Source organism: Pavona decussata, unplaced genomic scaffold (genome assembly GCF_977016875.1).
Source record: "Pavona decussata unplaced genomic scaffold, jaPavDecu1.1 SCAFFOLD_186, whole genome shotgun sequence".
In the NCBI taxonomy this organism is placed as follows: Eukaryota; Metazoa; Cnidaria; class Anthozoa; order Scleractinia; family Agariciidae; genus Pavona; species Pavona decussata.
Window position 1 is genome coordinate 902,409 of NW_028145595.1, and position 24,941 is coordinate 927,349.

The 24,941-nt window shown below is 40.0% G+C and overlaps 5 protein-coding genes across 6 annotated transcripts in view; 1 reads left to right on the forward strand and 4 right to left on the reverse strand.

Annotated features, from left to right (window-relative positions):
* LOC146462578 (mitogen-activated protein kinase kinase kinase 1-like) overlaps nucleotides 1–24,941 on the reverse strand; it is a 145,519-nt gene that overhangs the window by 25,769 nt on the left and 94,809 nt on the right. The gene's annotated exons all lie outside the window — the stretch shown is intronic.
* On the forward strand, nucleotides 1,779–4,254 carry LOC146462581 (uncharacterized). The gene is made up of 2 exons (XM_085085308.1): nucleotides 1,779–3,486; nucleotides 3,623–4,254. The coding sequence occupies exon 1, from the start codon at nucleotides 1,851–1,853 to the stop codon at nucleotides 2,790–2,792; it is 942 nt and encodes a 313-aa protein (XP_084941434.1). The 5' UTR covers nucleotides 1,779–1,850; the 3' UTR covers nucleotides 2,793–3,486; nucleotides 3,623–4,254.
* LOC146462582 (uncharacterized) lies at nucleotides 4,068–11,845 on the reverse strand. Of its 2 annotated transcripts, XR_014857069.1 has the most exons (3): nucleotides 7,574–11,845; nucleotides 5,348–7,186; nucleotides 4,068–5,269 (listed from the first exon to the last, which is right to left on the reverse strand). XR_014857069.1 is itself a non-coding variant. In XM_085085307.1 (2 exons), the coding sequence occupies exons 1-2, from the start codon at nucleotides 9,938–9,940 to the stop codon at nucleotides 6,899–6,901; spliced, it is 2,655 nt and encodes an 884-aa protein (XP_084941433.1). In that variant the 5' UTR covers nucleotides 9,941–11,845; the 3' UTR covers nucleotides 4,068–6,898. The 2 variants fall into 2 exon arrangements, 1 of the variants encoding a protein (XP_084941433.1); XM_085085307.1 differs by having other exon boundaries at nucleotides 4,068–7,186.
* LOC146462583 (uncharacterized) lies at nucleotides 11,983–17,172 on the reverse strand. Its single transcript, XM_085085306.1, has 2 exons — nucleotides 14,717–17,172; nucleotides 11,983–13,072 (listed from the first exon to the last, which is right to left on the reverse strand). The coding sequence occupies exons 1-2, from the start codon at nucleotides 17,096–17,098 to the stop codon at nucleotides 12,788–12,790; spliced, it is 2,667 nt and encodes an 888-aa protein (XP_084941432.1). The 5' UTR covers nucleotides 17,099–17,172; the 3' UTR covers nucleotides 11,983–12,787.
* On the reverse strand, nucleotides 20,668–24,075 carry LOC146462584 (uncharacterized). The gene has a single exon (XM_085085384.1). It carries the CDS (start codon nucleotides 24,010–24,012, stop codon nucleotides 21,763–21,765), a length of 2,250 nt encoding a protein of 749 aa, XP_084941510.1. The 5' UTR covers nucleotides 24,013–24,075; the 3' UTR covers nucleotides 20,668–21,762.

The window sequence follows — 24,941 nt, forward strand, 5'->3', positions numbered from 1 at the left end:
TGGTCACACATTTTTATCCTTGTCTTTCTAAGCTAATAATGTTTTTAAAAAGTGATTGGTAAATGAGATGTCTAAAGCCATAGTCATTGTTGTGGTATCAAACAAACCATTAAATTTCGATTTTGTGATTTTCTTTTTATTGAAATCGGCGAAAGTTACCATTCAAGGTTTCCGTTCACTAAGAACTCTATTCATAAGAAGTTCCTTTGTACATCTGACTCTAGAAGAGAAAACAAATTTTGTATCTCGAAATCCTATTTTTCGAAATTCTGAACTGAAGTAAGATAGTTATTGTTTTTAAAAAGTGGTAAATATGAGATGTTCAAAGCCATAGTCATTGTTGTGCTATCCGCAAATAAACCATTAAATGCGATTATGTGATCCTATTTTATTGAAATCGGTGACATTTACCATTAAGGGTTTCCGTTCACTAAGAACTCTATTCATATGAAGTTCCTCTGTACATTTGAATCTAGAATCGTTTGGCGAAGACTGAAGTGTTTCATCTGAATGGAGAAAACAAATTTTGCATCTCGAAATCCTAATTTTTCGACATTTTGAAACTAAGCTAATATTGTTTTATAAAAGGTGTTAATGTGAGACTTTGGACATGATGTCCAAAGCCAAAGTCATTGTTCTTCTATCAAACAAACCATTAAATTTTGATTATGTGATCCTGTTTTTATTGGAATCGGCGACAGTTACCATTCAGGGTTTCCGTTCACTAAGAACTCAATGCATATGAAGTTGCTCAGTGTGTTTCCGCAGCTGAATCTATAATTGTCGGCTGGAGTAGAGACTGACGAAGATAAGTGTTTTATCTGAATAGAGAAAACAAAATTTGCATTTTCAAATCCTACTTTTTCGACATTCTGAAACTAACATTGTTTTTAAAAAGTGGTTGATAAATGAATTGTCCATAATACTTAGTCATTGTTGTGCCATCAAACAAACCATTAAATGTCGATTATGTGATTTAGTTTTTATTGAAATCGGCGACAGTTACCATCACTAAGTTACCGTTCAATATGAACTCTATTCATATGAAGTTCTTTTGTTCATTTTATTCTGGAATTTTATGACTGACGAAGATAAGTGTTTCCTCTGAATGAAGAAAACAAATTTGCATCTCGAAATCCTGTTTTTGCGACACTGATTCTGAAGTATTTGCTCTCAGCCTAGGAAGGAAATCAACCTTTTTCGAGAAATTTTCTGTACTTGTTTCATGTGTTGTGTGTATTGCATTGCTTCGTTTCGCGTCTGATTAAAATTTCTTCACGATAACACCGCTATTAATTTAGTTAATAACACACATTGGAGAGGTTTCTTCAATTTAAGATTTCTTTGTTCTTTAAGCAAAGGATTGGGAGAAATAATACAGAAACTAATTACGTGAAAATCTTTAGATGCTTTCCTGTAGCAGCTGCAGAACCGCAACGCAAGCCCATGGGAATAACGCAGGGTCGATTCGCTTCAACTCATCAGTAACACAGCTACTGTGTTTGCGATCTAAAAAATAACAATCTTCCGCTGGAAGCGAGGTGTTCCTTCTGTCTCTTTAATCCGAAAATATAAGTTTCGACAACTCGACCGTTGCAAAAAAAAAAAAAATGAACGTTACTAATACCAAAGGATCGACGCTCGGCAATTCTTCTGCCATGGCCAGGCCAATTTTCGTCTGCCCACTGTTGCCGTACTTCATCTGGGACTTAAAAAACCCAACTTCGATTCTCTCATTTCAGTTTGTAATCACCGTCACGTCGATCGCTTGCCTTTTAAATATCTTAGTGATCCTAGCGGTGAAGAAAACAAAAGAGCTGAAAAAGAACTCAAACATTCTACTTTCGAGCATGGCTGGAGCAGATCTTTTAGTGGGCGCCGTAGCCATGCCACTGGCAATCATTGTTTGTGCGTTTGCTCTCCAAGAACATTTAGTTGAGGATGTTATTTGTACCATAGATCACGTAAGTGATTCTGTCATGTTCACTGCTACTACTCTTTTAACTTTGCTTTTAGTTTTAATTGCATGGGAGCGATATGTAGCGGTAACAAAATGGGTAGACTACAGGACTATTGTCACAAGAGGCCGTATTAAGAAATACGCAAGAATAGCATGGCTCCTAGATTTATTTTTGTTTATTCGCTTTCTTATAATACTAGCTTACCACCCTCGGCACAAAGTCATAGCCACTATAGAGATCTTAAACAGCCTTCTAGCAGCGTTCTGCTTAGTTCTAATCGCATATTACTATATCATGGTTTATTGCGGAGTACGCAAATGGAACCGAAGCCAAATCCGCCAAGTGCAAGCTTTGGTTAAAGCCAAAGTAGAAACTAAGGCCGCTTATACGGCTTTCTGGTTAACAATTTCCGTTGGTATTTCGATCGTTCCGATAATTATGGTTTCCACCTTCGGGGAAGTTTGGCCTTCTCTACGGAAGAGTTCGTTTTTCAGGTGGAGCAAGACAATGGTTTCGTTAAACTCTTTATTTAACCCTCTTCTTCACTGCTACAGAAACCGCGTTTTCAGGAAAGCAGTGTGGAAGTTGCCAAGATCACCGGGAAAATCTCCGAGAATCCAGCCAGTGAACACGGATCGCAACCAGCGATACATCAAGTCCTCAAGGTATGGCAATTCCACTGCATCGACAAACGAGAATAATGGAGACCTTGAAACCGTTGAACAGCGCTATTTCCGTTGGACTCGATCACAGTCTTGCGGTGCCCTTAAATGCTTAGAACAAGTTGGACAAAGAGCAATGGAGAGAGCTTCGTCCACTGCATCGTGTTGAGCACGCATTGCTTGATTCTGTCGTATTCTCGTTTAATGGATTGCGGCTAGGTTACCATTCTTAGTCGAAACATATGGGCGATGTTCAGTCCAATTCAGCATGCAACCTGTACTGTAAATGTTGGTACGGTGTTGTGGTGGCTCTGGCGAGAATTGACGAAACCCAGGGGCCCCACTCACATATTTTAATGACGGGGGGATCCGACAGAGGTTCATATTTTATACCCAAAAAAATCCCAACTTCAGAATTTGTCTACCAAAAAAAAATCCCTCAGTGTTTTTGCATCAGCAAATTTTATTATTTATCTTCTGGAAAGCTAAAACATGCCAACTTCAACTTTGGTTTTGGTCAAAAACAAAACTATACAAAAACAAACACAAAAAGCTCGCATGACTGTTATAGTGTCTCTTCATCCTATCTTCTGTCGGTAATTACTTTTCAAATAGATTACAAGCTCAGAAATATCCCGTAATACCACACAAGCAGTAAATTGCGCTTATGTTATTGTTGATTTGAGCTTATGAAAAATACAATACCCGAAAAAATCCCTGTTTTGTTTTCACGACTCCAAAAAATCCCTTTTGGCCACAATGTTAGACGCAAAAAATTCCTTCGGACCCCCCCCCCCCCCCCCCGTCATTAAAATATGTGGGATCAACTAAAGGACTGTCAGTTTCAATAAAACTTTACTTAAGTGGTGAAAAACTGACTGTTGCAGCTATGATCAATCAGAAAGCCCTAGAGGATGAAAAGTTTTACTGACAGAATTACTTAGAATTAACTGTTTCCAACAGAATTTCTGGTACAAACTGAGATAGCCGGCATTGAAGGGAGAGGACAGCTTACGACATTGTTTGCACATAGAAATTCAACTGCTTTTATAGGATCAACCTGGCCCCAGTTATTCAAAGGCCGGATAACTTTATCCGCTAAATAAGGTACTATTCGGGATCTAAAATATACTTCACGTTAAACGTTGTCCAAGGTTTTCGTACACTCCTAAACTAGACTGTGGTTAGAGTGTGCAAATTCGCTTGTACACGATGAAATACTGAAATCTTTGCACAGATTGAAACTGTCGGATAGTGACTTCCCTCCACCGGATAAAGTTATCCGGCCTTTGAACAACTGAGGCCTGATCAACTAGTGAAATTACACGACAGCGCATTACTCATACACGAAGAGATTGCAGACTATCTATAACCTTGTAGAGGAAGAAAAAAGTTTTACATTTCTTGGTGTAAAATTTTGAAAACAGTCACTGTCACTGCAGACTACGCCTTAGTAGCTTTTATTTGAATGTTCACGTTGAGGTGTTTTTGTCTACAGACTCAAATTTAGAACCACCATGAAGCATAATAAATTGTACCACGAGAAAGTACTGCTCAGTAGGTTTCATTTGAGTGTTCATACTTTAGGGATTTCACCCACGGAATCAAAAGTTAAAACTACCTTGTCAGTACCAGAGGAAAGTACTGCTCAGTAGCTTTCATTTGAAAGGTTATAAGCCAATATATCTGTATTATAAATTGAAGTTAATGTGACAACCATAAAACCATCTGTATCAGTCACGCAAAGTGCTAACAAGACGATGACCACTGTGTTTAACTCAAAAAGGTCAATTCGACCTCGTGCATTTCACATGCTGTGTCATAAGTAAGCCAATCAAAGTGCAGGAAGTCTTCGCTGTCAATCAAAACAGTGACTTCTCTCGCCTTCCCACGTGTAGAGTTCACAATTCTCCTCCATTTCAACTGTTACTTTCACAAATTACCACGCACCCACCCCCTTGTCTTGTTAGCATATTTGCCACTTACGTTAGCAGTTTTGATCTATTCCAAGTAATCAATTTATTTGGCTTAGTTCGATATAGTAGCAGACATGTTGCCAGCTTCATATTCATGTCCACACTCCTTTGTTCCGACTTTGGTAGTTACACAGCCCAGCGCTGTTGTGGCCTTATGCAATATGTCTGCCCATTAAAGACTTTGTAACAAAAGTTGAGATTATATTTAGCTTAGTGCTGGACTGGACTTGAGCAGCCGGTCTGCCCATTGAGACTAGAGTTTACCATTCTTACAGTTATTTAATTAGCACAGTGCCGCCTCTTACAGAACAGGCATATTGTCTGATTATTTTTCTATCTTATTCTTGATTCTCTTGTTTTACATTTTCGAATCTTATTTTGTCATAATACTTATTTACTAATTTATACTTTGCCAGGTTATGATTGTTTTTTCCGCGACACGGCATTTGTTATCCAATAAATTTGGGTGGGGATGAAGTGCTCCATACAGGTCGCCCTTTGCTCCATAGACTAATATTGTCAGCTGTCTTGGTAGAGGATTAGGACCTCTAAATGCCCTGGGGATTAGGACCCTGTGAGAAGATAAGGACCTCTCTGGATTTGGATTCCGTAGAGAGGATTAGGACCTCTAAATGCCCTGGGGATTAGGACCCTGTGAGAGGATAAGGACCTCTGGATTTGGATTCCGTAGATAGGATTAGGACCTTTAAATGCCCTGAGGATTAGGACCCTGTGAGAAGATAAGGACCTCTGGATTTGGATTCCGTAGAGAGGATTAGGACCTCTAATGGCTTGGGGATTAGGACCCCAGAACAGGCTTAACACTCTCGTTGCCGAGCAACTCGACCTCGTAGCAAATATTTTCATCCACACTAGCGTCTTAGTATCGTTTTCACAAGTCCACACTAAAACGCTTGAAAACGATGAAACGACTGAGACCTGCGGTTGCGCGTGTGCATGTAGATGCTCGGATTTGAACTGAAAGGGAGGACGTGTGACGCTGTTTACGTCATCGTTTTCAGTCTGAAGTCTCCGTTTTTACCTGTCCACACTAAAAATAACGTGAAGTCGTCGCTTTTGAAACCGTTTTTGACAGTCTCCGTTTTCATTCACGTTTTTTATGGATTTAGTGTGGATGATACTCAGAAAACGTATCAAAAAGTATTTGCACGAAGCACATTTCCTATTAGTGTGGACGGGGCCTTAGTTCTGTATGAGGGTCAATCAAGTCTCATGGAGCATCACCCATATTTACTTTCATAATTAATATAATACCCCGCTATAGCTTAATGGTTTAGTCTTAAAGAGGACCCTTCTGTAAGGAGAATTCCCTTCAGTGAATCACAAGTTTTTATACAGCGATGTTTGCATCCTCATTAAAAATTGTCATCATTTAGTTATTTCAAGTGCTAGGCAATTCATGTAACCCGGCGCTTGGTCGCTTTAATTAAGGACGGTGCGTACTAATACCGAAGTATTTTTGCGCAGTTTATGACTATGCGGGAAAAGCAGATCTTAGAAAGGGCATTTGGAATCCAAAAAGAAAATTGGGGGTAACCACGAATTTGTTAGAAATTACAAAGCAATGTATGCCATTTTTTCCCAAATTGGAGCTTTATTATCTCTGAAAAATGCATGATTACCCCCAATTTTCTTTTGGATACCAAGAACTCTTGCTAAATTTTACTTTGTCCGCATAGTTTTAAACCGCACAAAAATATCTCTGTATTAGTAGGCACCACCCATAGGAAACTTGAGTACTGTACCTCGAGATGCGCACAACGTCTGCGCAGTAACAAAAAGGCACCGTCCGTAACAAACAGGATCAAGAGAATGATAAATGTATGAAGTGTTGACTAACTTTGAACCTTTTCCTTCGAATTAGTCTGATTTTGTTAGCGAATGCGTCTTTTGAAAGGTAATTGATAAAGATTTTTTTGGTTTTAAATATTAAAAAAAAATCAGGCAATTACGGTTGTAAAGGGAATTTAAAACTTTATGCAAACTCGCCCGATGGAAATACGAACGTTTGCTGCAAGTTTACAAGCGACAGGCGAGAAGAAGTCTTGACAGGTAATGACAATGTAGCATTTTTAATGTTCTAATTTTCGATCCGATCAATGATGTAACTTGGATAAAAATGATATTAAACATTGATAGCCCTCAATTTTGAAAGGAGATACCGAGGTTCAAAATCAGCCAAAATCCCATACATTTACTGCAATTGTAACCACATTTGAACCCTAACCGAGAACCAAGATGGCCTCAGAAACCGTAAAAGGTCTAATATATAGTCATCTCAGTCTAATGGAATATCTTCGTTAGTGCCTTTGCGTGGCTGAGCTGGTCTTCTGTCCAAACTATTCAAGAATCGACCACTAACCAATGTTCCAATGCCAGCAGGACACAGGGCGTTCAGGTCAAAAGGATCTTCAGCGTCAGGTGGGTTAGCCATTCTTTCCACAATAGCTCCAACATTTTCCGGTGCAAAGTCGGGTTGCCTTATCATCCACTTCATAGATTGAACAACACCTTGAAATGCATCAAGCATACGACGCCTCATGTTTGATTCACTACTCATCAAAACCTTCAAACGAAAACAATATATCATCACACAACACAATACAGAACAATCTTCATTTAACTTAACAGGGGGAGATTTACAAAGTTTTCGTTAAATGAATATAAAAAAGAAGAAGAAAAAATAACGGAAGCATGTTTAAAATTGTCATAAGAACTGTTTATCAATTTAGGTTTCAATTTGTATTTCTATCAAGAGTGTATCGCCTCATAAACGCCCGAGGCTGCATTCACAAAGAACATGTCCTTGATTTTGTTAGTGGTATTGTGACAGCTGTGAAATGTATCATGAACATCTGGTCTACAATTTAATAGGAGAAAACTTTTTGGGGAAAACTAAATTAAAGTCTCAAAAAATCATAAAATTTATCAAGAATATTTACAGTTTACTAACCTTCAGGTGGACTAAGCACCAGAAGACTTCAAACACTGTCAGGAAGTTTTCAGCTTGCATGTTGTGCTCTATTATCATCGCTTTGAGATCTTCCACCAACGACATTTCCAGAGGGTCGGACATTTCGAGTGTGTGATCGTCATTGAAGGCCTTGTCGATCAGTTCCTGTCCGGTGGCAAGGTAAATATCTTTCAGGTCATGGAAACTATAACTTGTGTTTAAATTCCTTTCTTGATGAGTGGCGCCCACTTCAATAGGAACTGTTGACAGTTGTAGATTTGATTGGCTGTCATCATTGCCAATGGTTGAAGGTGCTTTCATTTCTCCAGGTCTTTGTCCGACAGTTTCCCCAAGTGGATCGCGCCTTTCCATTTCAGCTAGTTTTGCAGCTTCTTCACTCTGGATTAACTTGGCGAATTTCATCGGATCTTCTATGATCTCCACAACCTTTTCAGCCAAAGCGTCAAGAATCTCTGGGCTTTCAATATAATCTTCACAGAACAGGTTATATGAACTGACAAAGAAATGCCGCAAGTTCTTTTCTATAAGAGATTCCAAAAGGTTCCCGAAGAGTTTCATCACGCACTCAGCTCTGTTGCTTTCGGTCCACATTTCGGCACCGGTTTCTTCAATCGTTTGCAGAAAGATGTTTTTCAGATGGAAAGTCACCAAACCCTTTTGTTCCTTAGGACCTTTAAGATGGGCTCGATGATATTTCTTTAGGCAGCGGTAACATTCTCGCTGAACATCATTCATCTCTTGGCTTAACAGGTATTCTGCATGTGAAAAGGAGATTCTGAAGTCGCATTCCGGATTGCCCCCTTTCTTTGGTGGCTTGACAACCAAATGGAATCCATTTTGAACCACCTTGTGGACTATGTCTGGCGAGGGCCATTTGCGCTCTCGTTTTATCCACTCCAGTGCGACCTGTGGCCATCCTGGGCATCTTAAAGCAGGAACTAAATCACACCCAGCCACAATGGGTGCCTTCGGAGGGTCCTTCGATTTGGGGGAAGCTTTGGCTTCTTCACTAACTGGTTTGAAAAGGTGTTCGATGATGTAGTCTCTTTGGCTTGAAATGGTTTTTAAATCTTCGTATCCATCGTTCGGATTGCGTTCTAGGACCACAACCCTTGAAGGATCGGGCTCCACTGCTGAGGGTTGTTGTTCTGCGTTTGGCTCACTTTGGCTCTCACTCTTGGGCTTTTCGTGTTCGTTCTTATTCTGCCCACTCTTGTCGTTCGTAGTTGACTGCTGTGGCATCAGATTTCCTGAAGACTTGTCAAAATTCTGCAATGTTTCCTCCAATTTCTCTTGGTTTGAAGTGGAGGTAAAGTCTTCAGTAGACTGCTGGTTTTCATCAAAATTTTGTGCCATGACAGACGTTTGTTCCTCGCTTCTTTCGCTTTCGTTGTCGTGACAGTTTTCTGGCGTGACATTTTGCATACATTTTCGCTCTGCTGCTTCCGCCGAGTGATCATCCCTTCTTCCGCTTTCGTTTTGAGTTTGACTTTCAATCTCGCCCATTCTGTCTCTGAAGGTTTTAGCGCGTTCGCTGAAAACTAACTCTTGAAACAGAAGAGGAAATGCTTCTGGTTGGCACAGCAGACCTCTCTCACAGTATGACATTTGCACCTCATTAGCAAAGTCGATGTATTCCTTGAAGACATCGGCATGTTCTTTTGAATAGTTGTTTCCACTGGATCTGCAGAACTCATGGGCAAGCCATTCCCATTCCGCGAAGTCGATATTGGTTAATGTCTCCGGGGTTTTCATCCTTTCGGCCAACTCAGAAATTGAACCATATGACTGGGTTAAATCAATTTGTATAGCTGGACAATATTCGTTGTTCTTCCATTGCCAAACACCAGTGTCCCACTTTTCTCGAGACGCGATCTGTAGTGTACGGTTTAAAAGATCGATCAGATGTGGCGCTGAACTCCCATAAATTGCAGAGTGGAAATTCTTCAAGGCTGAAGTGGCCACGTACTCAGTGCCCTGCACAAGGCAGGATCGCAAAACGGGGTGATCGACACCTTTGATTTTCACGTGCATTGGGTTCTCCGAATATTCGATCATTTCGTCGTGGATCATCCGATCATCGGATTTAGGACAGATGACTATATCTAAATCACCAACATCATCGGGTGCTGGGCTCTTTAAATCTTCAGCCGCACTCCCGTAGGTTTGAAGTATCATACAAATGTCAAACCTTTGGCTAGAGAACGCCGACAGCTGCTGTAACAAGAGGGCCACGCAATGTTCCGTGTGTTTCTTCCATAATTCGCCTTCCTTTCCTCGCTCTCCCATCGACTTCAAGATGGAGTTTAGATCCTGAGTGTTTTGGTCTTCCTCTTTTGACGCCATTTTGTAAAATCGAAATGGAGATTTTCAGTTAAATGTCCCACATTGTTAGAGGAAATTTATGAGAACGTAGCTTTCGATTTCGGTTTTCGATGCTACTTTCCTCCCTACGTCATGTCACAGATCAAAATACAGTTCCCAGTCTTCCTCGTTACAGTGCCTGAGGTCGCTCAAACGTCAATAAATCAATTAGTGCTTTTCAACCACAAGGTAGCCTCATAAAACATTAACAGCCAATCTCTGGTGTGAAAGACTTTTAGCGAGATAGGGTGCACATATCGTTGCTTCTTTTTGTTAGTAAAACGCGTAAGGACATTACGAGGATCGGGATAACGAGTTTTCAGGCCTTGAGTTTAAATTGTTTATTTTTGCTTATTTTAGCTTAAATTCATCTTTTTGCTCATTCCATTTTCCACTTTCTGAGTTAAAGAATGAAAACAAACATACAAGATAACTGGTCTGATTAGGTTTGCACAGTTCGGCGGCTGAAAATTAAGCGGATTATAAGGAGGCAGAAAGTAGGGAACTCCAAGTAATTGTTTTAATTCTGTGTATAGCGTTTATTTGGTTCATCGCAATGCGAATAGGCCTTATCACGGTTTTCGACGACATTTTGACGAGTAGGCAAACAGGCTCGAAATAACAGTGTCTGTATGGAAATCTGATGTCAAATAATTTTCATCAGAAAACATCGCTTCTGAAAAATTCATGAATTGGAAACTTTTGGCACTAGGAAAAGGATTTAAAGAAAAAAAACTTGGAGGGATGTAGCTGTGCCAGAAAGCGTGCAGTCGTGTTTTGAGCTTTCCATACATTTCCCTGTATTTTTTTTCCCGCGAGCCTATTTTTAGAGCAGTTCACGGCTGGTTCGCTATACGGACAAATGTATGGAAAGTTCAAAACACGACTGGACGCTTTCTGGCACAGCTACATCCCTCCAAGTTTTTTTTTCTTAAAATCCTTTTCCTAGTGCCAAAAGTTTCCAATTCATGAATTTTCAGAAGCGATGTTTTATGAAAATTATCAGTTGACGTCGGATTTCAATACAAACACTGTTATTTCACGCCTGTTTGCCTACTCGTCAAAATGGCGTCGAAAACCGTGATATGGCCTATTTATTTTGATGGCCGTCTTGATTGGATAAAAAATTACGAGATTTTTCGACTGAACAAAATTTAAAAAATCACGATAGCTTGCTTGCGTGTCGGGAATAAATGCGGTTAACAATGAGCGCTAAGGAAAATATCTTAAAGTATCGCTGCATATTTTTACGGGTTGTGCCGTATTTTGGCTAGCCCGTAAATTTATTATCCAACTTAAGCCTTTCTGATTAGTAGCAAAGGAAACTACGAGAAAAAAAAAATTTAAGCAAGATTAGCACGCGCGTTAGAAAACCTTTCTTTTTGTTGTGCGAATAACCACCAAATTGGTTTTTGTTACAATGCAATGCAATTGACTAACTGTATCAATATCGCGTCATATTCGTACTGTTTTCGCATATTTTTCGAACGGTACAAAGTGTAGTTGGATAGTAAAAACTAATATTTCTCAAAAACTCCCGGAAATTTTGCCCCCAAAACAATGGATGAATAAATTTTCACGGGAAACTACAACTGGAAAAAGGCCCGAGTGTGACTGATGTCACGCACAGTGCTGATAAAACTTAGAAGTGAAACTGGCCTGCAACAGTTAAATTTTGTGCTGTCCTTATTTTATTTCTCCTGAAAACGGTCTTTGAGTTTATTTCGTTTTGTTGCAAGCATTCACCGCGTCATGTTATCGGGATATTCCGTTTCGCATAGCAGTCGAAATAATCGTCAATCCTTTTTCTGGGCACAGCAAACTACCTGTTCTTCAACACTTCATTAGGTATATTTTCTAGGGTGCATAGCATTTACATTGAAAGCCCGGAAAATTCCAGTTGGAAAATGGTACGCATCATTCCATTTGGAGTACTTGTGAAATTATGGGCTTCTGGTCAAAGTGATGCACCCCTTTCCCCGAATAACACGACCAGGACAACATTCAGAAATGAGCCTAGCGAATATTCGACAGATTGAAATTTAATTTAGTTTCTACAGATTGTGATTGCACTGCTAAATAAAGTACACTCTCTTAATGCTCCGATTTTTACCCTACAATTCCATTCTACCCAGTAAAGGCCACTTTGCGTGATTCTTTTAAAAACATTTTTAGATAAAGAATACTGAGAAATATAATTGCTCATATATTGTCTGTTCCATCAACGAAAAAACTGTGAGCGTCTTGGAACATGCAATGGCCAAATATAGAAAGCTACGCATATTTTACACGCAATTTAAGGTTGTGTTTACTTTCCGTCAAATATTTCCGCTAAAGGCGCCCGCCGCACTTTCACTTTTAAGTTTTTCGCCTGTTTATCGACAAGTATTAAATTGACTTCCGTATGTCAAGACCTTAAATTGTAACATTATTCTTCAAAATGTCGTCACCTCGGCATTGGAAAGAAAAAACTTTTTGAATTGCAAATCGGAAATACAGGTCAAAATATTGAACTGTATGAGCTACTCAAGCTTTCAAAAATTATATGACACTGATTAGGATTTCCATGGATTTAACGAAAGGCTTGATATCTACCGCTGACAAGGGCTTGCTGGTAATTTCATTTTCAAGCCCTATTTTAGAAAAGTTAATAAATTCATCGATCCGAAACTAAGCTAGCTGTCTAAAGTAATTCAATTTTATCAGTAGATTTTCATCCATAATTGTATACTTACATGCAGAATTAATCTAATACCGCTTTTCAAATTGCCAAGCAAGTGACTTAAATCGTCACAAAGTCAAAGTCATCGCTTCTGTATGAAGGTGACTTCAGTCTAATGGAATGTCATCCGTACTGACTTGTTTTGGCTGGGCTGGTGTTCCCTCGAAAACGTTAAGCCATCTGTTTATAACCTCTGTGCCTATCCCAGCTGGCAAAAGGTTGTTCAAGTCCAAAGGATCTTCACAATCGGGGTTAAGCGCTCGTTGTGCTATAGCTTCTACATTTTCCATTGCATAGTCATCTTGCCTGACAATGTACTTCATGGTTTCAACAACCCCTTGGAGTGCATCGAGCATTCGGCGCCTCATGTTGGGTTCAGTGTTCATCCAAACCTTCAAGAAGGATACAATACGCAGATATTATTGGATCAATCAATCAATCAATCAATCAATCAATCAATCAATCAATCAATCAATCAATCAATCAATCTTTATTTGTACTCACTCTTGCTCAAAAATAAAATTACAACAAAGAAAATATTAAAAATAATAATTGGAGTACTGGCTGCCTTGAATAACCATAGGGGCTAGCGGAGCCAGGCAGCCAGTTGGCATCAGTATTAAATAGAAATAAAATACAGGTCAGCAAGAAAGCTGAAGCACAAATGCACACATAAAAAGAAAAAGAGGAGAGGAAAAGGCTAATTCTACGCTGTAAGGGAAGTCTAGAATAGTTAAATTTAAATATAAATACAAAACTGTAATATAAGAAGAGCACGCAATAGCTATGACAACTAATAACAAGCTATATATTAAACTATAACAGAAAAAAACATTAAGGCTTTGAAAGGTGACAAAACTAAACCAAAGACTTATTTACAGTGAATTTGCTAGAAAAATTACAAGAAACTAACAATCTTTGACAAGATCGTCCGTATCAGTAATAAGTCGACTTGTGTTCTTCAGCAGAGAGCTTTTTTAACATTGATAGATCGGACTACTTAAAAACTTCGCATATGTAGGTGACCACGACGACATAAAAAATTTCATAGCATGACTTCCTTGAATGATTAAGAATAATCCAGCACTTCCTAGAATAGAACATTCCTCAACTTTCTTTATTACACTAGAGCTTTATGGAGTCTTTCAAATGAATCCTGAATGTTACAATACATTGGGCAATGACGAAATCTTGGGAGTTTCACGCGACACTTTTTGTGCTTAAAGGGGAAGTATCATGGGGTTTTTGGTATCTTTTGTAAAAAATGATGAAATAAGACCTTCAAGTGATCAGCTGCCAAATAATTCTAGAATGACAAGAGAACAAAAATTAACTCAATTCTCGAAAGGAACAACTCATGGTTTGTTCTAGCGCATTTTGGAAACAAAGATGCGAGAACTTGAAAAACATTAGCCTAACATTTTTCAAGTTTCAATCCATACTGGCCTACTCTGTCTCTGGCCAGAGGCGCTAATCAACAGCTTTATTGCACTGGGGTGATACTTTATTACAAACTTGACAATTATTTCTTTGTTTCTGCTGACAGACAAACATTTTTGGGTTTTGAAATGACAGCAAATTTGCGTGATACTTCCCTTTTAATTTTTAACACGACTCTTATGTCATAAATTGAGTGGCCAGAAATGCTGCTGTCCGGCAAATCATTTATTTCCTTAAAAGCCTGTTCTGGAGTCAGCTTAACTACATGACTCACTGTGGTAAGCGTTAAACACGTACAGCTAAACCTGATTGCCTTGATAACTTGCAATCAAGGCAAATGATGCTAACAGCGATTGAAACATCGATCTCTCCTCATTTATAAGTCCTTGCGTGGAACGCTAAGTTGTGGCCGCCATTCAAACGAAAATTCTTCACCGACACTTTCCTGAAATATTGTTTGTTTCTCGGACTTTTACGAGATTAAATTTAGTCCTCTTCGTAAATTTTGATTTTGGAAATAAATTTGAGTGGTATAATCATATTTCCTAGACTGTTTTGAATTCTTATAGAGCCGTTTGACAAGGTAGCAAACTAACCTTCAAATAGATCGTGTCCCAGAAGACTTCAAACGTTCTCAAGAACTCCCCAGCTTGAATGTTGTGCTTTGCAGTTATCTCTCTGAGATCCTTCACCAAGGACGTTTCCAGAGGGTCGCGGATTTGATGTGCGTGGTCGTCGTTGAAGGCCATATCGACCAATTCCTGGCAGATTGCTAGGTAAATATCTTTCAGGTCATGGTAACGAGGACTTGTGTTTGAATTACTTCCTTTTTGTGTACAGGTGCCCTTTTCCGTGGGAACAGTAGAAGGTTCAAGCTTTGTTTGGACCTCATCATTGCCTCTCGATGAAACTACGTCCATTCTGCCATGACTTTTTCCTGAAGCAGTGTTTGCAGCTAGGTTGCTGTTTGGGGCGCATTTTTCTTTTTCCGCTTTCTTTGCAGCGTCTTCTTCTTCAATCAACTTGGCGAATTGAATCGGATTTTCTATGATGTGCGCAGCTTTTTCAGCCAAGGATCCCAGAATTTCGGTGTTTTCAATATAATCTACACTGAACAGATTATATGATCTAACAAAGAAATGTCGCAAGTTCCGAGTCACAAGTGCTTCCAGGAGGTTTCTCAAGAGCTGCATCATGCACTCAGTTCTGTTGCTTTCGGTCCACATTTCGGCACCGGTTTCTTCAATCGTTTGCAGAAAAAGGTTCTTCAGATGAAACGTCACCAAACCCTTTGGATCTTTGGAAAGATAAGCTCGATGATATTTCTTCAGACAGCGGTAACAGTCGCGTTGGACTTCGTTTAACTCTTGGCTTAACAGGTATTCTGCATGGGAAAAGGAGATTCTGAAGTCGCATTCTGGATTGCCTCCCTTCTTTGGTGGCTTGACAACCAAATGGAACCCATCTTGAACTACCTTGTGGACTATGTCTGGCGAGGGCCATTTGCGCTCTCGTTTTATCCACTCCAGTGCGACCTGTGGCCATCCTGGAGATCTCAAAGCAGGGACTAAATCAAACCCACCCAGCATACGATTATCGTTCAGTTCAGGAGTTCCTTTGGTTTCCTCAGTGCCTGTTTTGAAAACATGCTCAGAGATTAGGTCAGTTATGCATGAAAGGGACTTGAAATCGTCGTGATCCCTTGGGTTTTTGTTATGACGAACACTTTGTAGAATCCCTGTTGGGGGTTGCTGCCTTTCGTCTGACACACTTTGGCTGTCTCTCTCGAGGTCTTCATATTCGTTATTACTGTGATCACTGTTGTCACTCGCACCATTGTTTTCTTCAGATGATTGTTTTGACATCCGATCTCCCGAAGAACAGGCAGGATCCTGTAATGTAACTCCCACTGGCAATGTTCGGCTTGAACGGGATCTTAAGTCTCCACCAGACCTCTGAAAGCCAACAAAATTTGGTGGCGTGACAGGTGACTCATCTTTGGACGGTAAACTTCCTTGTGACTCGTTTTCCTTACTTCCTTCACTTTCAATTTCTTGACAGTTTTCTGACGTTTCCAGGAAACAGCTTTCACTCTTTCTGCTTTCGTTCTTTCTTCGTTCTTCGATATTGCGAACTCTCTCTGCCAATTTTTTGGTGCGCTCGCTGAAAACTAGTTCTTGTAGCAGAAGGGGAAACGTTTGTGGTTTGCATAGCAAGCCTTTTTCAAAGTGGGAGGATTGCACTTCTCTTGCAAAGTCGAGATATTCGTTGACTACTTCAGCGTGCTCTCTTGAATAATTTCCGCCTTTTAATTTGCAGAAAGTATTGGCTAACCATTCCCATTCCACTGTGTCAAGATTGGTCAACGTTTCCGAGTGTTTCTGCGTTTCCAATACCCCAGACAAAGGACCATCCGAGTGGGTGTAATTAAGTTGTAGAGCTGGACAAGCTTCGTTGTTCTGCCATTGCGCGGAAACTTTACCCATCTCCCCTCGAGACGCGAAGTCAAGTATACGAGTTGCAAAGTCGACCAAATGTGGGGAAGATTTCCCGTAAATTTCAGAATGGAAATTCTTCAAGGCTGAAGTGGCCACGTACTCAGTGCCCTTCACCAGGCAGGATCGTAAAACGGGGTGATCGACACCTTTTATTTTTACGTGCATTGGGTTCTTGGCGGAATATTCGATCATTTCGTCGTGAATCATCAAATCATCGGATTTGGGACAGATGATTATATCTAGATCACCAACATCATCGGGTGCTAGGCTCTTTAAATCTTCAGCTGCACTCCCATAGAGTTGAAGGACCACGCAATTATCGAACTGTCGGCTCAAATACTCATTTAATTTCTTTAACAGGTAGCTTGGGCAATGTTCAGTATAATCTTTCCATAGCTCGCCTTCCTTTCCTCGCTCTCCCATCAACTTGAAGATGAGATTTAGGTCCCGGGTTTTTTCGTCTTCTTCTCTCGACGCCATTCTAAAAAATCGAAATGTCCCTTAGTGCAACAGGTTTCAAATACTATTTCTGCAGTACGCTTGGGAAACATATATGCTACGTTTGTGTTGTTTCATTTTCTAGTGGTATTTATGAGCTATTATTGCCGGGACGGGTAACCTTTCATGGTTAATCTTGTAGAACAGTTTTGATGATCTGATTTGACATTTTCAATTGCATTAAACTTTCAGTTTCTCTAGTGCTATAGGTTAAGTTAAGTTTGCTCGAGCGTTTCCTTGTCCAAACTTAGTTGAAACCGAAATAACGATCCCCTAGATGTTTACCTCAATTTTTAATGCGGTGATTAAAGTTTATTGCCAGGCGTCCTGGCTTCAGCTTTCCTCACGAAAAAAATTTGGATAGGAAAGAAACATGCGAATTGGCGATTGTCAAATGGAACACAGCATTTTGGGAAAAGACAAACTAAAAACTACAATCGGGTATAAATATCTTTTTCTACATATTCGACTAAAACACAATTGAAACTGCAATATGCAATTTGTCCGACGGACTTCCGCGTACAAAAATCACCAACGTTAGGCAGAGTATTTCAAAATAAAGGGTTATTGAAGACAATAAATCAGTTGTTGAATCGTAGAAAGCAGCTTGACAGTGAATTCGTAGAACGTAGGTTGCAACTATTACAACAGTTCAAAGGAAATCATGTAGTACTATTAATAGTAAACGAAATAATTTCCAAATGGGGAATCGAAAGGACGAGAAACTACGAAAAAGAAATAGTTACGTTGTTACGACCACCGAAATTATAGCAAGTAGGAAAGCAACTGTCACAGGCGAACTGTAATTAACTAGACTAAACTGCGCTTATTGCGATCCTAAACTAAAATGAGCGCGCTAAGTGCGACTGAAAAAAATGGCATGACATTACTGGCAAGCGACGGCTTTTGTTCTCTGACCAATTCTGCAAGGAAAAGGAACAAAAGTAACTAAAAAGAACACAGTAACGAAAACAGCATGTAAATGCACATTAACTGATGAAGAGGTGAAACGTAGGGCAAAAACACTGTATGAAATAACCTCAAAGAAAAATGCAAAAAAGGGAAGTATGAAGTATGGCACACGAAGCGTTGGTCGCCCGTGTGTTCGAGTTGAAAACTGGCTTTTTATGACAAAAATCTTTTATATTTCCACTCTTTTTGCACTGATAATGAAAATCTTGCTTTATTAAATGTTGTGCGTCTTGATGAAAGCGCTCAATGACCGGCAATGCAGTTGCAAGCCGTATATTTTAAAATAGGCAATTCCATCACGCTTAAAACCGTTGTTAAAACTCTGAACATAGTTAATTTAGCCAACAGGACAAACACGTTTAGAATCACCCCTTGATAATTTCCCAGCTTACAAAAAGGGCCGCCTCCGTTTTCCTCAGCCACTTGCACAAACCTCAATAACACGCCTTCTCAGGCTGAAGTCATTGATTTAATGCAGAGAGAGAACAATAGGATATTGTGAGGGTCAGTAATTATTAAATTATAATCTAAACCAGAAATACTTCGAAACAGATTTCTTCCAACACCAGTCTAGAGTTCATTAAGTAATTATACAATGAAAAGTGTAAAGCCCGCGCTTTGATTGGTCTAGAGGAGTTTGTACTTAAAGTACAGATGCACGCATGACGCCATGAGCCCCAGAAAATTCTCGTAGCCCTCCTTCGTAAAATGTTGCGTAAATTGAGGTGGCAGATTGCAGTTAGCCAATGACATTTTGTTAGCCTTGCTTTAGCCAATACGTGTGCATCCTCTTTATAGATCACAAATAACGTTATGAAAACGAAATTTGCCCTCTTATGATCAGTTTCCGCGCAAATCATCACTAAGAGGACTATCGTAAACAATTCAAACTTTAAATGTAAATATATAAAACATATATGAAACTCACAATATTACCAGCTCCGAGTTGGCTTGATAGCTCAGTTGGTAGAGCACTGCACCGGCACCGCAGAGGTCATGGGTTTGAATCCCGTTCAAACCTGAATTTTTTTCAGGCTTTCTTTTCGCAACTGCTTAAGTTGCGTAGTAACTGCGAGGATCTTTCTTCTATTTGAATTCAAACTTTATACGTGACAACCAATATCCAAACTACTGTATAAAACAAATAGATTCCGAGTTTGCAATGCAGGCGTTTTCGGGCGCGAAAGCCAGAACCTCGGTAAGTCGTTAAGTCGTGACCGCCATGTTTTATTTTCAAAATCTTAGGGAGTTGCCCACCCCGTTGGTCACACTTTCTACTCGCCCCAATCTTTCTCTGCTTTTAACATCCAAGATGGCGGCTATTGCGCTGAACCAAAATAACACGCCTGCATTGCAGGCTAATACATTCCACTTGGCCGTGTATTTGTACTCTAGTAACGCACAGAGAACGACGCACCAAAACGTGCATGGTAAGGACATCAGTCACGTCACTCGCCAATTGTTTGTAGCGTACGTCCTTGTCGTCACCTGTGCGTTATCACAGTAAATAAATAAATAAATAAATCAATCAATCAATCAACTTTGTTTAACGAGGGTGACACTTAACAGTCTGAAGACTGACAAACCTGTGGCCCTCGGATTCCAGATCGAATTGGAATTTGGAAATGTTGGTTTTTGTGGAGGGAGGAAAACCGGAGAACCCGGAGAAAAACCCTCGGAGCAAGGACGAGAACCAACAACAAACTCAACCCACATATGACGTCGAGTCCGGGAATCGAACCCGGGCCACATTGGTGGGAGGCAAGTGCTCACACCACTGTGCCATCCTTGCTCCCCTACACACGCACGGCACGTGGAATCTTTTGTTCCGACTAGACAGTGGAAATCGCCTTGCTGACTTGTACTAAGTCAACACGGTTCACCCCGAAAAAGCGGTCTTCACATGTTAATTTCTCTTATTACTTTACTCAACTTTGGTTCTACAGCAACTGAATTGTAGAAGCTTCGCTCACGCTTGTACTTATGGTGACGAGTTGCTGAAAACTCATCACTGTCAAATTAACACTTCAAGTTAAGGACGGTGCCTACTAATATGGTGGTATTTTTGTGTGGCTTATGACTGTGCGGGGAAAGCAGACCTGAGCAAGGACTATTGGGATCCACAGAGACAATTGGGGTAACCACGCATTTTTTTCTTAGAGATAATTAAGCAACAATTGTTCTTAAAACCAATAAAATACAAAGCAAGGTATGGCGTTTTTTTTTCCAAATTGAAGCTTTATTAATCAACAAGTTTTTCGAAATTGATTTAACTATAAAAGTTAACGTTAAAAGAGAACGACGTTTCGACCGTCCGACGGTCATTTTCAAGTTCAAAATGAGAAGTAAAATATGTGTTTATATACAATTGTGAAAAAACTAATGAGATGCTGACTTAAAAAGCTCTAAGATATTCACATCTAAACAATATCAAAAATAATAGCGTGAATGATAAATACAAAGGAACGCTAAAAACGATAAAAGGTATTTAAAAGGTATTTAAAAGTGAAATAATTAAACAAATAACTTCGCGCGGATCGAGTCGCATTGTGTCAGAGCAAAACTCGACTGCTTGATCTTCGAGATGTTGTTTATTCGCGACCTAAAGCCGAAACTCAACAAACAATGCGACTCGATCCGCGCGAAGTTATTTGTTTAATTATTTCACTTTTAAATACCTTTTAAATACCTTTTATCGTTTTTAGCGTTCCTTTGTATTTATCATTCACGCTATTATTTTTGATATTGTTTAGATGTGAATATCTTAGAGCTTTTTAAGTCAGCATCTCATTAGTTTTTTCACAATTGTATATAAACACATATTTTACTTCTCATTTTGAACTTGAAAATGACCGTCGGACGGTCGAAACGTCGTTCTCTTTTAACGTTAACTTTTATAGTTAAATGAAGCTTTATTATCTCTGAAAAATGCATGGTTACCCCCAATTTTCTTTTAGGATACCAAGAGCACTTGCTGAGTTCTACGTTCTCCGCATAGTTTTAAACTACGCAAAAATATCCCTGTATTAGATGCGCAGAGCGTATGCGCAGTAACAAAAGTAGGCACCGTCCTTAAAATGTAGTCTAAAGTTATACGCTTCGCAGTACGTTTTGCGCTGAAATTCGTCTACATTTTGGTATGATTTGCATACGTGGCTTCGTCCGTAGTAAGTTTTCAGCTGATATGATATCATTACCTTCTTCACCGCACAATGTTTGCAACCATTACTGACGTGCCAAGTAGGAAATAACACAACGAGAGCAACATAAAAATTACAAGGAATATTTCTATCGATTAAAACTTGGCATTAACACAATGAGAGTTCATGTAAACTCAGGTTAAACTATTACAAAAGTACATTATTCAAATAAACAGAAAAACTCAGAAAATAATGTGCAAAACGACGCTTTCAAAAATCGTGTATTTTTAAGGGTTGATACATAATATCGTTAGACTATGCAAAAATTCTATCATCGAATTTTAGTGGAAATTCAAATAAAGAGCAAAAGTCAGAAAATAATGTGAAAAACATCACTTTCAAATACAAAAAAATAACGAGAATTTTTATCACTAGTCACTAGTTTCACAAGTTTATGCAAACGTCTGTCATCGAAATTTCAGTGGTATCCGATGTTTTTCGTGAAACGTTAACGTCCCGTGTCCAAAGTTTCCATCAGTCTAATAGAATGTCTTCGATGTCAACCTTTTGTGGCTCAGCTGGTTTCAGACTCTTGAGCATTCTGCGAAATAGCTGCAACCCTAGATTAGCAGGTAATACGTGGCTGAAGTCGAAAGGATTTTCAGCAGTGCAATCAAGCATTTTGGCCAATGCTGCGCCGTTCTCTCCAAGTACAGCTTTGTCTTGCCTTAACATGTACTTCAGGACCTCTACGACACCTCGTATTCCGTCAAGCATTCGGAGTCTCATTTTCGGTTCAGTGCTTAACCAAACCTTGGTGTAAATCATCTTCCAGCCAGACTCAAATATCATGAAGAGCTCGTCAGCGTTGATATTGTGGATTCGTCCGATTTCTCTAAGCTCTTCCACCAATGACCGTTCTAGAGGGTCCAGAGTTTCAAGCCTGCAATCAGCGACGTTGGCTGCCATATTGATCATCTCTTTGCTGGTAGCGAGGAAGATATCTTGTAGGTCATGGTATCGATAACTGGTCCTTGAACTGCTTCCTTTTTGCTTTGCTTCTGCCTGCTTGCCTTGCTCCTCGTCACTGCGTTTGGCTGGATCCTTTACGATTTCTTTATGTCCATGTCTTGTGGCAGATGCTGCAGATGAGGTCGCCTCGCTGCTGAGAATGTATTTTGTTTCATTTTTGTCTTGCTTCGTGTCTTGACCACTAATCAACTCTTTGGCAAATTGCAACGGATTTTTCATGATCTGTTCAGTTTTTTCAGCCAAAGATTCCAGAATCTCGGGGCATTCAATGTAATCGACACAGAACAAGTTGTATGATCTCACAAAGAAATGTCGCAAATCCTTCTTTTTAAGAGCTTCCAAAAGATTCGCGAGTAGCTTCATCATACAGGTGGCTCTGTTGCTTTCAGTCCACATCTCGGCACCGGTTTCTTCAATCGTTTGCAAGAACATATTCTTCAGGTGAAATGTCACCAAACCCTTTGGGTCTTTGGAAAGATAGGCTCGATGATAATTCTTCAGACAGCGGTAACAGTCGCGCTGGATTTCGTTTAACTCTTGGCTTAACAGGTATTCTGCATGTGAAAAGGAGATTCTGAAGTCGCAATCCGGATTTCCACTGTTCTTTGGAGGCTTAACTACCAAGCGGAAACCTCCTTGAACGACTTTGTCGACTATGTCAGGCGAGGGCCATCTACGCTCTCGCTCAATCCACTCCAGGGCAACGTTTGGCCATCCTCGGGATCTTAATGCTGGGACAAAATCAATTCCCTCAACTATCTCATTGAACTGCGCTTCGTCGATGTTCTTAAATTCCGCTTCCTTAAGGGGATCTTCGGTTGATTCAGCAATCAATCCGACCATATATTGAAACAAATGTTCAGTTATTCGTGGAAAGCTCTTCACTTCATTCTCTTCTTCGTCTGGATTACGTGGCTTATCTTTACTGACCAGCTGAGCGATCGCGAAGGAATGTGGCCCAGTTTTCTGCTCATTTTGGTTTCCACCAGTGTCTCTGTTCTTCTCATCTTCACTCTGATACGCCATAATCCCTTTTGTTTCAGTCCCTAGGATTTTCGTTCTCGGTTCGCTGTTGCTCTCTGGTAAACTCTCGATATCTTCAAGTCGGGCTTTGAGCTTTTCAGCTCCCCTCCAAACCTCGGAGACCATCTGAGAAATATCACTTGGATAGCTGTTGAACGCAGAAGCGAAGACTCCATTCATTGACTGAATCATGTCGTCGAAAATTCTTGCCTTTTCTTTAGTGTAATCAGTTCCACTGGTGGTACAGTTCCAATGTGCCAGCCACTCCCATCCAGCTGGATCCAAAGTAAGAGGCAGTTGCAAATTTTCAGGCCCGTCTTTGATGATCAGCTCCTCATAGTCTCTCCAACTGGGAAGAGAGCTAGAACAAGAGAGGGTCGAAGCAAAGTTATCAAAAAAGGTGAAGGTTAAAGCTGGGCTTGTTCCACTAGTGTGGAACTGCCCAGTGTTTAGTGCCAAATCTTCTTGAGGTGCTATCTGCTGAAGTATACCGGTATAACAGTCCCCACCATAAATTGCATGATGGAAATTCTTTACAGCTGAGGTCGCCACGTACTCGGTACCTTCTTTAAGGCAGGACTGCAACACCGGATGATCGACTCCCTTGATTCTGACGTGCATTGGGTGCTCGGGTAAATATTCGATCAACCTGTCATGCATCATCAAATTATCTGAATTCGGAAAGATCATGATGTCCACATCTCCAGGTTTATTGGGGTTATAACACATCACTTCTTCGACTGAGCTTCCAGAAGGTTCGAATATGATGTCATTTGAACACAGTTTAGCAAAAAGCTGATCTCCTTTCCTCGTTGTCCGAGAGCCTTGAAGATAAAGTTGAGTTCCTGAGTTTTTGAATCCTGTGTCCCTGCCATTTTACAGGAACTAAAGTATCTCTGACATTCGACGGGTTTAGAATTAGAGGTTGTGATTTGCACAGTTAAGCCTGTCACATTTATAGCAGTTTATGTTTCGGTTTTCGAGACTATATACGGATTGTGCTTAAACCGAGTCGTGAGTCCGTCACAGGTTAACTGCAATGGTCCTGAAACGAAATCTTCAAAGTGATACACGTAGCCTTTTACACAAGGCTTTCATTTATCTGTCGAAAACAAGTTGCGACGCCAATCAGACAAAAGTGCTGAGTATCCAATGTCACTTTTGGTTTTCTCATTTCTGAGTTATTTATGGATGATTTTGCTGGTTCATAATAAAATAAGACTGACAGTTTTCTAGAATTTTGTTTTCTAAAGTTTTTGGATCAGTGATGCTTTGAAACTTGATCAGGTAACCTAATAGTCGGCACATTATGCACACAAGGCAGACAAGTCCATATCGACCGCAGGACACGTCTCATATGTATTTTTGCCCGGTTGGCACCGGTAGAAAATAGACGGGGCTATCTCGAGATTTGCTACTGCTTGAGATACGTACATCGATATTTCCCGCTATCAGAATTTACTTTTAAAAACAGGAAACAGGAAAGAAAATGTGAAAAGAACTATTTGATAGAAAAGAATGGTACCTTATTAGAGACATAATGAATTCGAGCCACGAAAATGAAACAAGGACTGAATCTGCATGGTACGTCCATAGTCGAGGGCTTCCGGTTAAAAGCTATTTCCATTTCCCCCCTTCCCGCCTCGAATACGATCCCC

What these genes read in the sequence shown, in the direction of transcription:
- LOC146462581 (XM_085085308.1), top strand. Translation starts at nt 1,851, where the DNA reads ATGGCTGGAGCAGATCTTTTAGTGGGCGCCGTAGCCATGCCACTGGCA.
- LOC146462582 (XM_085085307.1), bottom strand. Translation starts at nt 9,940, where the DNA reads ATGGCGTCAAAAGAGGAAGACCAAAACACTCAGGATCTAAACTCCATC. An exon ending in GGTGCTTAGTCCACCTGAAG is followed by an intron (nt 7,187 to 7,573) that starts GTTAGTAAACTG and finishes TTTCGTTTGAAG; the next exon opens with GTTTTGATGAGTAGTGAATC.
- LOC146462583 (XM_085085306.1), bottom strand. Translation starts at nt 17,098, where the DNA reads ATGGCGTCGAGAGAAGAAGACGAAAAAACCCGGGACCTAAATCTCATC. An exon ending in GGGACACGATCTATTTGAAG is followed by an intron (nt 13,073 to 14,716) that starts GTTAGTTTGCTA and finishes TCCTTCTTGAAG; the next exon opens with GTTTGGATGAACACTGAACC.
- LOC146462584 (XM_085085384.1), bottom strand. Translation starts at nt 24,012, where the DNA reads ATGTGTTATAACCCCAATAAACCTGGAGATGTGGACATCATGATCTTT.